Here is a 10,851-nt window from a genome sequence, read left to right on the forward strand (position 1 = left end):
ATAAATGGTCCCAGACAAACTTTCACTTTAAAATATGCTATTTACTTTTTTTCCAATTATAAAAATAATACATTATCAAAATAGACAACTTACAAAACACAAAAATCCACCAAGGGAAACACAACAAAGGCCCGATCCCACCATCTAGAAAGAACGAGAGTCTTTCTGGTGTGAAGGCACCAGCACTGATGAAGGCACAACGAGGTGATGCCAACGCAGACTTCCCCAGACCTGAGGTGAGGCTACAAATGAGGGGTGCACAGCCACACGCAGGTTTAGAGTTTGGGAGGAGGAGACCTAAGTCTTGTCTTCAAAAACAAAAAGCAGGCCGGGAGTGGTGGCTCATGCCTGCAATTCCAGCACTTTGGTAGGTGGAGGTGGGTGGATCATTTCAGGCTAGGAGTTCAAGACCAGCCTGGCCAACATGGCAAAACCCCATCTCTACTAAAAATACAAAAGTTACTTGGGCGTGGTGGTGTGCGCCTGTAATCCCAGCTACTAGGGAGGCTGAAGCAGGAGAATCACTTGAATTCAGGAGGCGGAGGTTACAGTGAGCCGAGATCGCGCCACTACACTCCGGCCTCGGCAACAGAGTGAGACTCCGTCTCAAAAGAAAAACTGAAACAAAAACAAAGTGAGCCACTGTGGCGGTCCATCTGCCACTGCTCCCGTGGGGGTCACTGCTCTGGCTCCTGCAGTCAGCAGCTTAGGCAGCACAGCACAATGCACTAGGACATTTGGGAATGGTTTTAAAACTGAAGTGGATTCATGGCGACTCCTTAATAATGTCGTGGACTGCTTTCAGACATGCTTTCTGGAACATGAGGGGTGGGGAGAGCCAGAGTGTGGGGACTCGGTGACCCTGGGGTGCACACAGGAGGATACGTGAACACGTGCCATCGCATATGACCACTCACCTCGTGGGGACCCACCGAACCATCCACTCTGCTCATCTGTGCCCACCCCACTGCCTCTGTATGACGCCTCATAAGGACTGACAGAGACAAAAGAGCTCCTAGGAGAGGGGAGAATGCAGGAGCCTGTACACATGGTTCTCAAAGTTTCTGCAAACATAACGGCGGCCTAACATTTGGTCTTTGGTTCAAAATATTTCCCCCCTTCACCATTTTTTAATGCTGCAAAGCCCGTCGCCCCTCTGGGGACAGTGTGAAGGATAGGTCTGGGTCCCCTCAGGATCGGGCTGGCCTTTCTTCCTCTCAGCCAGATGCCTAGGCAAACTGGCCACCACAGACTCCCCTGTGCTCCGTGAGGCTCGGCAGGACCCGTGCAGCCTGGGAGGGAGGGCAGGGACTGCCAGTGCTGCAGGTGCCGTACTGTGCATCCTGGAGGCAGCTGTGCCTGGTGGCGGTGAGGCACGGCCTTGGGGCAGAAGTCCTAGCTCTGCTGCTGAGTGCCTTTAGACCAGGCAATCCCTTCGCGTCTCACCTTCCTCCTCTGTAAAATGATAATAACACCCACCTTGCGGGCTCCTGAAGGGATTAAATAAAACACGGGAGGCACGTCCCGCAGCGCCTGGGGCACAATCGGCCTCAACATGCGGCACAGCAACCGTCCAAACCTCCCACGAGCCTCGTTCAGGGACAATCGTCTCTCTCGTTGCAAAATAATAATAATAATAAAAAAATAACTGCCTCAAGTCCAGGCTTGGGGACTGACCCTATCCAGAACCAACCCCAACCCAGAACCAGCTAGGCCTATGCTGCCGGAGAGGCCAGGCCTGCATGCGGGCACAGCGGGGAGCAGCGGTGTGAGGGCTCTGCCAGGGATGGCTTCAGCCCAACAAAGGGCATGTGTGGAGAGGCCCCAAGGCGGGCACCGAGGTGACACGGGCAGAAAATCCCAGGGAAGGAGGCCCTCCCACGGCCGAACCGGAATCCTCACCCTCCCACTGAACAATGGCCTTCCCAGCACCGTCTGGCCCTTCACTGCATTCCTAAACACATCACACACACATCTGTTCCTCGATGTTCGGTCTCTGTTCATCCATCTTCCTCAAAATGAAAGTCCAGAACCTTCTGCACTAATTTTAAAGTCTGGCTGAACGTTGAGTAATGAACAAAACTGAAAACACAAAAGAAAAGAGATGGTATTTTTAATCTTGTGCATTTCTACTGAAAAATGAGAAGATAACTCTATCTCTAGCTATAGCTTTTCCTGTCTACGTGGCCAGCCCATAAATGAGTTCTAACTCCTATTCTCCGGACTGTCTTCAGTTTTCCCGCACTGCGACTCAAGGATGAGGCGCCTCTACGGACAGCTCCGCGGTGCACAGAGCTCCAGGCCACTGCCGCAGTGGCCCCGAGAGTGCGCCGCCCCGCCTGGGAAAGGCACAATCAGGCGCTCCCAGCAGGAGGAAACACACAGTGCACGCACCTGTTTAAATTTTCCTCTGATTTTGTCTAAGTCTTCATGGAGTTTATCGTAAGTAGGGTCATCATAAGGGAATTTCTGGATCATTCCAATCAATGATTCTAAGACCTTCATCTTTCTGCTGTAAAGCACAGAAATACAGACTCTCAGTCATGTGCACACAACAGGCTCAACTTACGCAACAGCTATGCTGCTGGCTTACTGAAACCCAGCAGGTGCGCTAAGAATGCCTTCGTTCAAAAGCTGGATGATTATTCTCTCATTACACGAAATCATATTTATTTACCTAGCAACGTGCTTAGGCCCATACCCAGTGCCTCTACAGCAAGTGTGTGCTAGCTTACAGACATGCCTCCATTCCGACCACAGGGCTGAGTGGCTGAGGCAGCCTGAAGCCCTGCTGACTCTCGAGGTCACACACGCAGAAATAGACAGAACTGGGCAAGAGGGACTGGGGCTGGGCACGAGCAGGCCTGCTCTGGGTCTGGGGATTTTCCAGGATCTGGAATCTTTGTGCTCAAAGCCTTCCAGAGTTCAGCTGCAGGTAAACCAGCAAACCCCTCCCTCCAAAGGCAGAAATCAGTACCGTCCCCTCCCCAGGGAGGACAGAGCTTTGCTGAGGAGGCAAGGAGGTTCTGCAGAAAGGCTGTGCACTCAGGAGACAGCAGCCCTGGGTGTGACGGCTCCCCAACACCTCTCTACCTGCTTTCCACCCTGCTGGCCTCATCTGTAAAATGGGGGGCATCCCAGGCTCCAGATGGTGAGAAATTAATTTCTGTTGTTTATTTTTTTTTTTAATGGGGAGAGTAACAGCAACCTCACAGACTTTCAAGAGGATTAAATAACTGACATGGGCCGGGCCCGGTGGCTCACCCCTGTAATCCCAGCACTTTGGGAGGCCAAAGAGGGTGGATCACCTGAGGTCAGAAGTTCAGGACCAGCCTGACCAATATGGTGAAACCCTGTCTCCACTAAAAATACAAAAATTAGATGGGCGTGATGGTGTGTGCCTGTAGTCCCAGCTACTTGGGAGGCTGAGACAGGAGAATTGCTGGAACCTGGGAGGTGGAGGTTGCCGGGAGCCAAGATTGCACCACTGCACTCCAGCCTAGGGGACAGAGTGAGACGCCGTCTCAAAAAAAAAAAAAAATTGACATGAAGCTTGGACTCTAGCACAGAGTAGGTGCTCAATAAATGTTAGTCTCTTGGTTTCCTCTGGATCCTGGAGACCAGGGCTCTCACCCACGGGGGTTTAAAAATAATCCACACATGTGTCCATCTTGTGGGGCCAGGTCTTTTCAATGAACCACGGGTGGTCCTGAGAAGCATGCTGCCCCTGTGCCGCATTGGACCATGTGAGTGGCCAGAGCAGGCAAGATACTCGATTAACGGGAATTTTAAAGAACTGACGGTTAGGATGAATCAACAGCAATTCAAAGCAACCAAGACCTCCTGTGTATGTGCAAACAGCTGGTGCTCCTGGATACAGAGAAGAGCAAGTTTTCCAGCAGCATCCAGTTGACAAGAGCTAACGATGGCTACCTCTCTGAGAAAATACAAAACTGTGAAAGGTCAAAGCAAGTCAGTTTTAGCAACAAAGCACCTGGTTTCCAGGGAAACCAAAGGGAGACGCCAAAAGGTGGGAGGTAGATGTATGCTAACCCGATGCAGAGGACCACCCACTTTCCACTTGGCAAGCGGTGACTTCTCTGGTCAGCGATGCTGCTCAGACACACCCAGCCGGGTGCACCATCAGAGGCAGGCAGGTGTGAGCAGCTCAGGGCTAATAAAACGAAAGTGACGGTGCCAGAGCCCCCATGCTCAGCCCTGGCATGCGCTGGTCTGCAGGAGGGTTTCACCAGATTGCTGAAGCCAGGGACAGAAGTGTCACGCAGTTTACCGGAAAGCTAGTTACTCAACGGAAAGCGCCATCTTTCGGCCTGAGATGCCGCTCTCCATGGTTTCTTTGGTGTTACAATGCCCAGCATTTTGCTGAATGACAATGCAGGTGGCAGGTGTTTTTCTCTTAACATCCTTATTTGGAAAAATTTACAGGTAAAACATGCAATATCAGCCCTTCACCATTTAAAACAAAACAAAACCTGACATAGAAGATCCAAATATCCGTGAACCACTGCTCTACAATAAAGCCTTAGGTTCCAAAGAGACCTCTGGGTACTACTGGATGGGATGAGGGCGGCTGCGAAGGGGGTCTGGCAGGGCTTCCACTAGCCCCTCGTCAACCAAAGTGGTCCTTCTCTGTTAACTAGACTGAGCGTGCTGCTTTCGGACGTCAGCAAAACTGTTTTGGGGTAAGGGCTGGCAATCTCCTGGGATGGGACCACTGACACACAGCTGAGCACTTCTGCAGGAGCTGGTAGATTCTGCCGCTGTGGGAGAAGGGAGACGGGTAGAGAACTCCAAGAACATACATCCTTTTGTGGCCTGGAGTTGAGAGCCAGGCTCAGCTTTGACTGCCACCCAGTGGCAGCACAGGCTGCCAACGATTCCCCTGGGATCCCCAGCTGCCTGCTGCTGCCTGAGAACCAAGAGGAAAACGTCCTCAAGTGCCCCTCTGCTAACCCAGAATCCCATCAACTCCCAACTGCTGGTGCAAATGGAGCAGAAAGAATTACCCGTATCAGTTGCAAGCATCCTCATTCCTAAACATTTGAACATTCAAGATATTCAAGGTATTTCTAGAAATTCAAGATATTTCAAATAAAAGCACAAGTCACGTGGTCAGGGCGAGTGTTATCCACTCTCCTTGTGCCCCTCCCACGCTACGCGAGGCCACCAGGTGTCAGAATGACGCAGAGCACCAGCTCAGGTCCCGCGCTTGCTGCCGCCCATGAACAGCAGAGTATCCAAACCATCTCAAGGGTTCATTTCCAGCTTCAGAATGAAGATAGATAAAGCAGGGCCACATGGGGCTTCAGTAAGTACAATGCAGGAAGAAGAGTTTTTGTTTGTTTGTTTTTGAGAAGGAGTCTGGCTCTGTCGCCCAGGCTGGAGTGCAGTGGCATGATCTCGGCTCACTGCAACCTCCGCCTCCCGGGTTCAAGCAATTCTTCAACCTCAGCCTCCCGAGTAGCTGGGACTGCAGGCACACACCACCACACCGGGCTAATTTTTGTAATTTTAGTAGAGACAGGGTTTCACCATATTGGCCAGGCTGGTGTTGAACTCCTGATCTCGTGATCTGCCCGCCTCGGCCTCCCAAAGTGCTGGGATTATAGGCGTGAGCCACTGCGCCCGGCCGAGAAGAGTTTTTAAAAAAGGCTAAAAACAATTCAAATGACAGCTAACACTTACTGAGTGTTGACAAGTTCCAGAAAGGAGTTAAACACATTTAAATGTATTTTCTTGTTAACAGACTTAGTTGGCTACATTAAAAAAACTGATGACACTGGCGTCCTCATCTCTGAGCCCAAGTCATATAAAACTGTTATAATTTGGTTTTTTTTTTTTTTTTTTGAGACTGAGTCTCGCTGTGTCGCCCAGGCTGGAGTGCAGTGGCGCAATCTCAGCTCACTGCAAGCTCCGCCTCCCAGGTTCACGCCATTCTCCTGCCTCAGCCTCTCCGAGTAGCTGGGACTACAGGCGCCCACCACTAGGCCCGGCTAATTTTTTGTATTTTTAGTAGAGACGGGGTTTCACTGTGGTCTCGATCTCCTGATCCGCCCACCTCGGCCTCCCAAAGTGCTGGGATTACAAGCGTGAGCCACCGCGCCCGGCCTATAATTTGTTTATTAGAAGCTCAGGGGAAAGGTGAATGAGAAAATACAATCAACGTCAACATTATTTTATTGGTAGGGTATCTAAAAGCCACGTGGTGCACTAATGACTCCAGGTAAAAGGCAGGAGCATAGAACTCTTGAGAAGCAACAACAGCCAGTGTTCATCAAACACCTAAAATGTGCCCGGCACTTTCTATTTAATATTTCTGTTAAATCTCCTAACAACACTCAAGCTTGACACTGATAATTTTCTCCATTTTACAGATGAGGAACAGACAGACTGATTACTCAGGGGCATGTTGGTAACCCGTGGAACTAGAACTCCTGGTTCCTACGCTGAGAAAGAAAGACATCTCCACCTTTACCTGTCCTTCTCAGTGGTGCAACTGTGCAGTAGACATTTCCATGCAAAAGCAAAACCTTGGTAGCACCCAATCTGTGAATGTGAAAAATATTTAAGAGTGAAATTGATAAGCAACTAGCTACACTTTCATTACCAAGATCTCAAAACAAAAGGTGGGGGCAGAAGGCAGCGGTGCTTCTCACACTATTGTTCTGGAAGCACCTGTTGAGCATTAGGCAATGGAAATTAAGAGATTAGGTCATCGGTGGGGCAGCCAGCCTCCCAGATGCCCCAGTCCTCATCTCCTGGTATCCATGCCCTGTGCAGGTCCCTTGACACTCCACCAGGGTGGCTTTCGTAACCAACAGAATGTGGAGGAACAGCACAAAGCTCCTGAGTCTAGGGATAAAAGCCAATGTCACTTGCCTCACCAGCTCCCTTGGACCACTTGCTCTTGAATGTCACGAGGACACACAAGCAGCCCCATGGAGACATCCATGCCCACAGTCAGGTGACAGCACCACCTTGGAGGCAGATCCTCCAAGTCCAGTCAAGCCTTCAGGTGACACGGCTCCGGCTGACACCCTGAGCCAGGACCAGCCAGCAAAGCTGCTCCTGAGTTCCCAACCCTCAGAAACATGTGAGATCATCAATATTTGCTGTGTTAAGCCCATGAATTTTGTGGTGATCTGTTTCACAGCATCGAACATCCAATATAGTCATAACTGCCTCAACTCAGACTTTGCCACTAAGGGCCACTTATCTGTAAGGGCCAATCTAGGACAAAGGGCAAGAAGAGAAAAGAAAATCATAAAGTTAATGAAATTTCAACGTAAACATAAATGGAATATTTTCACATGACAGAGGGCACCCATTCTTTGCACAATGATTCAACTGGCTTAGTACATAAGCCAGCACCATGACACTCCCAAGTAAACTAAGGAGACCAGGGACTTGTTTTCTCTTATCTAGCCTGCATAACTTAATTGTATCTACCCACAGCAAAATGAACTCTCAGTTCAGTACTAAGAATACTTCTCCAGCAACAGTCCATCTAGTCCATCAACTCCCACACAAAGGCACTGTGATTTTTTTTGTTTGTTTGTTTTTTGGAGATGGAGTTTCACTCTTGTCACCCAGGCTGCAGTGCAATGGCGCAATCCTGGCTCACTGCAACCTCCGCCTCCCAGGTTCAAGCAAGTCTCATACCTCAGCCTCCCAAGTGGCTGGGATTACAGGCATGTGCCACCATGCCCAGCTAATTCTGTATTTTTAGTAGAGATGGGGTTTCACCATGTTGGTCAGGCTGGTCTCCAACTCCTGACCTCAAGGTGATCACCCACCTCAGACTCCCAAAGTGCTGGGATTACAGGCGTGAGTCACCGTGCCCATCCAGCACTGTGATTTTAAAAGACCTGACAATTCTTACTCCATCACACTGAATATCGAAATAAATTATAAATTGTAAATGAAGAGGCTTCATCTCCAGATGGGGGTTCCCACTTACCTCAGACCCGATTTTGGCTCCATGCAGCGTGCCATGCTGTCTTCCCTCCATCACACCCAAACTACTGCCTTCTTCATAGCCTTCCCGATACCCTTCCCCATGAAACCTGTGAAGAAGCATGCTTCATCAAATCAACAGGAGAAAGAATACTCTTTCCAGAAAAACTTCTCTCTCTTGTATTACCCAGACCCAGTAAGACAAGCCAGAGTAAAAATTCAAATCAGAAGACACAGATTCCAGTCCCTCACCCCTAGAGATTCAGTACATCTGGAGCAAGGCCCTGGAATCTGCTTTTCTTTTTTTTTGTTTTTGAGACAGGGTCTCTGTTGCCTTGCCTGGAGAGCAATGGTATGATCACAGCTCACTATAGCCTCAAACTCCTAGGCTCAAGCGAGTTTGGCCTCTCAAAGTGTTGGGATTACAAGTGAGGGCCACCACACCTGGCCAGCAATCTACTTTTCTTTTCTTTCTTTCGGTTTTTTTTTTTTTTTTGAGACGGGGTCTTGCTTTGTCACCCAGGATGGAGTGCAGTGGTGCGATCTCGGCTCACTGCAAGCTCCGCCTCCTGGGTTCACGCTCTCCTGTCTCAGCCACCCGAGTAGCTGAGACTACAGGCGGCCACCACCACATCCGGCTAATTTTTTGTATTTTTAATAGAGACGGGGTTTCACCGTATTAGCTACGATGGTCTTGATCTCCTGACCTCGTGATCCGCCCGCCTCAGCCTCTCAAAGTGCTGGGATTACAGGTGTGAGCCACTGCGCGCAGCCTTTTTTTTTTTTTAGACGTAGTTTCGCTCTTGCTGCCCAGGCTGGAGTGCAATGGCGTGATCTCAGCTCACTGCAACCTTCGCCTCCCAGTTTCAAGCAATTCTCCTGCCTCAGCCTCCCAGGTAGTTGGGATTACAGTACAGGCTTGCGCCACCACACCTGGCTAATTTTGTATTTTTAGTAGAGACGGGGTTTCTCCATGTTGGTCAGGCTGGTATCGAATTCCCGACCTCAGGTGATCTGCCCGCCTCGGCCTCCCAAAGTGCTGGGATTACAGGCGTGAGCCACCGCACCTGGCCTGGAATCTACTTTTCAAATTCTCCTAGGTAAGTCTGGTTTGCAGCCAGAGTTAGGGGGCCAAAGTTCTGTAAGTGTTCAAGTAGCACTAGCCCAAGTCAACCGCTTCCAAAAAACTGCAACATACACAGGGTTTGACATCACATTGGTAGGGCAACAGAAAGAAATGGCATCAGATCATCACAAAATGTACTTCGACTGGTACCCGGAGTAGCACTGACCCTGAGGCCCAACAGTGGAACTGGCACTATCTTAACCTGCAGTCACCAAACATGCAAGGAGTGGGCTGCAGCGCCCCATGAAGCAGGGTGCACAGCTCCCCACTTATTAGTCGTGTGACCCTGGAAAATGACTGTGCCTCCTAGTCTGTAAATTCCGAAGAATAATAGGATCCACTTACTAAGTAGGGCTGAAGTAGATAACCAGGGTGGAACGTTTAGCTCAATGTCTGACTCACAGTGCGAGCTAAATAAACGTCAGCGGCTGACTGCTAAATGTTCGGCCGCTTTCTTAACTAACATCTATGGACGTGTCTTCTGGGCCGGGCATTGGAAGTCAGCCAGGAGTCAACTCACAACTCCCCCACTATCGCAGCACGAGGGGCTCCCCAGGGGCTCTGGAGGGAAAGGGGTGTGGTCGGGCACATCTATCAGCATATCCATGAATACTGCCGTATGTCCTATGATTAAGGAACCAGAAAAAGAGGCAGCTCCCAGATGGCAAAGGTCTGTCCTCCCAGAGGACCGGGAGGCCTCGGAGGAGGGGAACCACTAGGTTGAGCAGATGCTTGGGGCAGCCCTGACAGGGAAGGCGGGTCTGGAAGAGCAGCTGGGCACGTGCCCCACCGGAGCGGGCGAGGAGAGGAAGACCAGAGCATCAGGCCCACACTTGTCCCTGCGTCCATGGCCACCAGGCGCTCCCCAATGCGCACGCCCAAGGGACGCCAGGTTCCAGCAGCCGCTCTGGGCGGCAGCCGGCGGCTAATCCGCTGGGAGAGGACCAAACAGAGCGGGGTGCGGGCCGGCCTCGCCACCCACCTCTCATCCGCCATCACGATGCCATCGAATATGTCCTGACTGCCAGCCATTGCGGCAAGCAGCCCGCCCTTGGCCCCCGAGTTTCTGCAGCCCTGCGGTGCCGTCGCAGGCCCGGCAAGTTCAGGCACAAAAGCTCCGTTTGGGAGGAGACGAGATCCACTTCCGGAAGCGGTCGCGCGGGGCAGGCCGGGTAAGAACGGCACGCGGGAGGGTCCAAAGCAGCCTGTACATGGCGCATGCGCGGCTGCGGCGGTGAGCGGGGCCGGGCTCGAATGAAGCCCCGCCCTGGGGTCCCTTCGCCCTGCCCCGCTCTGTCTGTCCGCGCTGGGAGCGTCCATTGGCCGCGCGCGGGGAGAGCCGACCTGCATTTTATCACTGCAGATAGAACCGAATTTCCCAAAGTGGCTCCGAAAGAACCAAGGAAGAAATGGGAAGTCATCAGCTGGGCGCGGTGGCTCACGCCTCCCAGCACTTTGGGAGGCCGAGGCGGGCGGATCACCTGAGGTCGGGAGTTCGAGACCAGCCTGGCCAACATGGTGAAACCTCGTCTTTCCTGAAAGTACAAAAATTCGCCGGGCATGGTGGCAGGCGCCTGTAATCCCAGCTACTCGGGAGGCTGAGGCAGGAGAATCACTGGAACCTGGGAGGCGGAGGTTGCAGTGAGCCGAGATCGCGCCACTGTACTCCAGCCTGGCGAGAGAGCCAGACTCCGTCAAAAAAAAAAAAAAAAAAAAAAAAAGGAAAAGAAATGGGAAGTCATCAAAGA

At 51.3% G+C, this 10,851-nt stretch overlaps 1 protein-coding gene across 1 annotated transcript; it reads right to left on the minus strand.

Annotated features, from left to right (window-relative positions):
- Positions 1-20: 20 nt before the first annotated feature.
- LTO1 (LTO1 maturation factor of ABCE1) lies at positions 21-10,283 on the minus strand. The gene is made up of 5 exons (XM_055271191.2): positions 10,086-10,283; positions 7,982-8,087; positions 6,497-6,567; positions 2,395-2,512; positions 21-2,082 (listed from the first exon to the last, which is right to left on the minus strand). The coding sequence occupies exons 1-5, from the start codon at positions 10,133-10,135 to the stop codon at positions 2,014-2,016; spliced, it is 414 nt and encodes a 137-aa protein (XP_055127166.1). The 5' UTR covers positions 10,136-10,283; the 3' UTR covers positions 21-2,013.
- Between the last annotated feature and the right edge of the window lie 568 nt (positions 10,284-10,851).

Source organism: Symphalangus syndactylus, chromosome 1, assembly GCF_028878055.3.
Source record: "Symphalangus syndactylus isolate Jambi chromosome 1, NHGRI_mSymSyn1-v2.1_pri, whole genome shotgun sequence".
Taxonomy (NCBI): Eukaryota; Metazoa; Chordata; class Mammalia; order Primates; family Hylobatidae; genus Symphalangus; species Symphalangus syndactylus.

What these genes read in the sequence shown, in the direction of transcription:
- LTO1 (XM_055271191.2), bottom strand. Translation starts at nt 10,135, where the DNA reads ATGGCTGGCAGTCAGGACATATTCGATGGCATCGTGATGGCGGATGAG. An exon ending in ATCGTGATGGCGGATGAGAG is followed by an intron (nt 8,088 to 10,085) that starts GTGGGTGGCGAG and finishes GCTTCTTCACAG; the next exon opens with GTTTCATGGGGAAGGGTATC. An exon ending in TGCACCACTGAGAAGGACAG is followed by an intron (nt 2,513 to 6,496) that starts GTAAAGGTGGAG and finishes TGTGCTTTACAG; the next exon opens with CAGAAAGATGAAGGTCTTAG.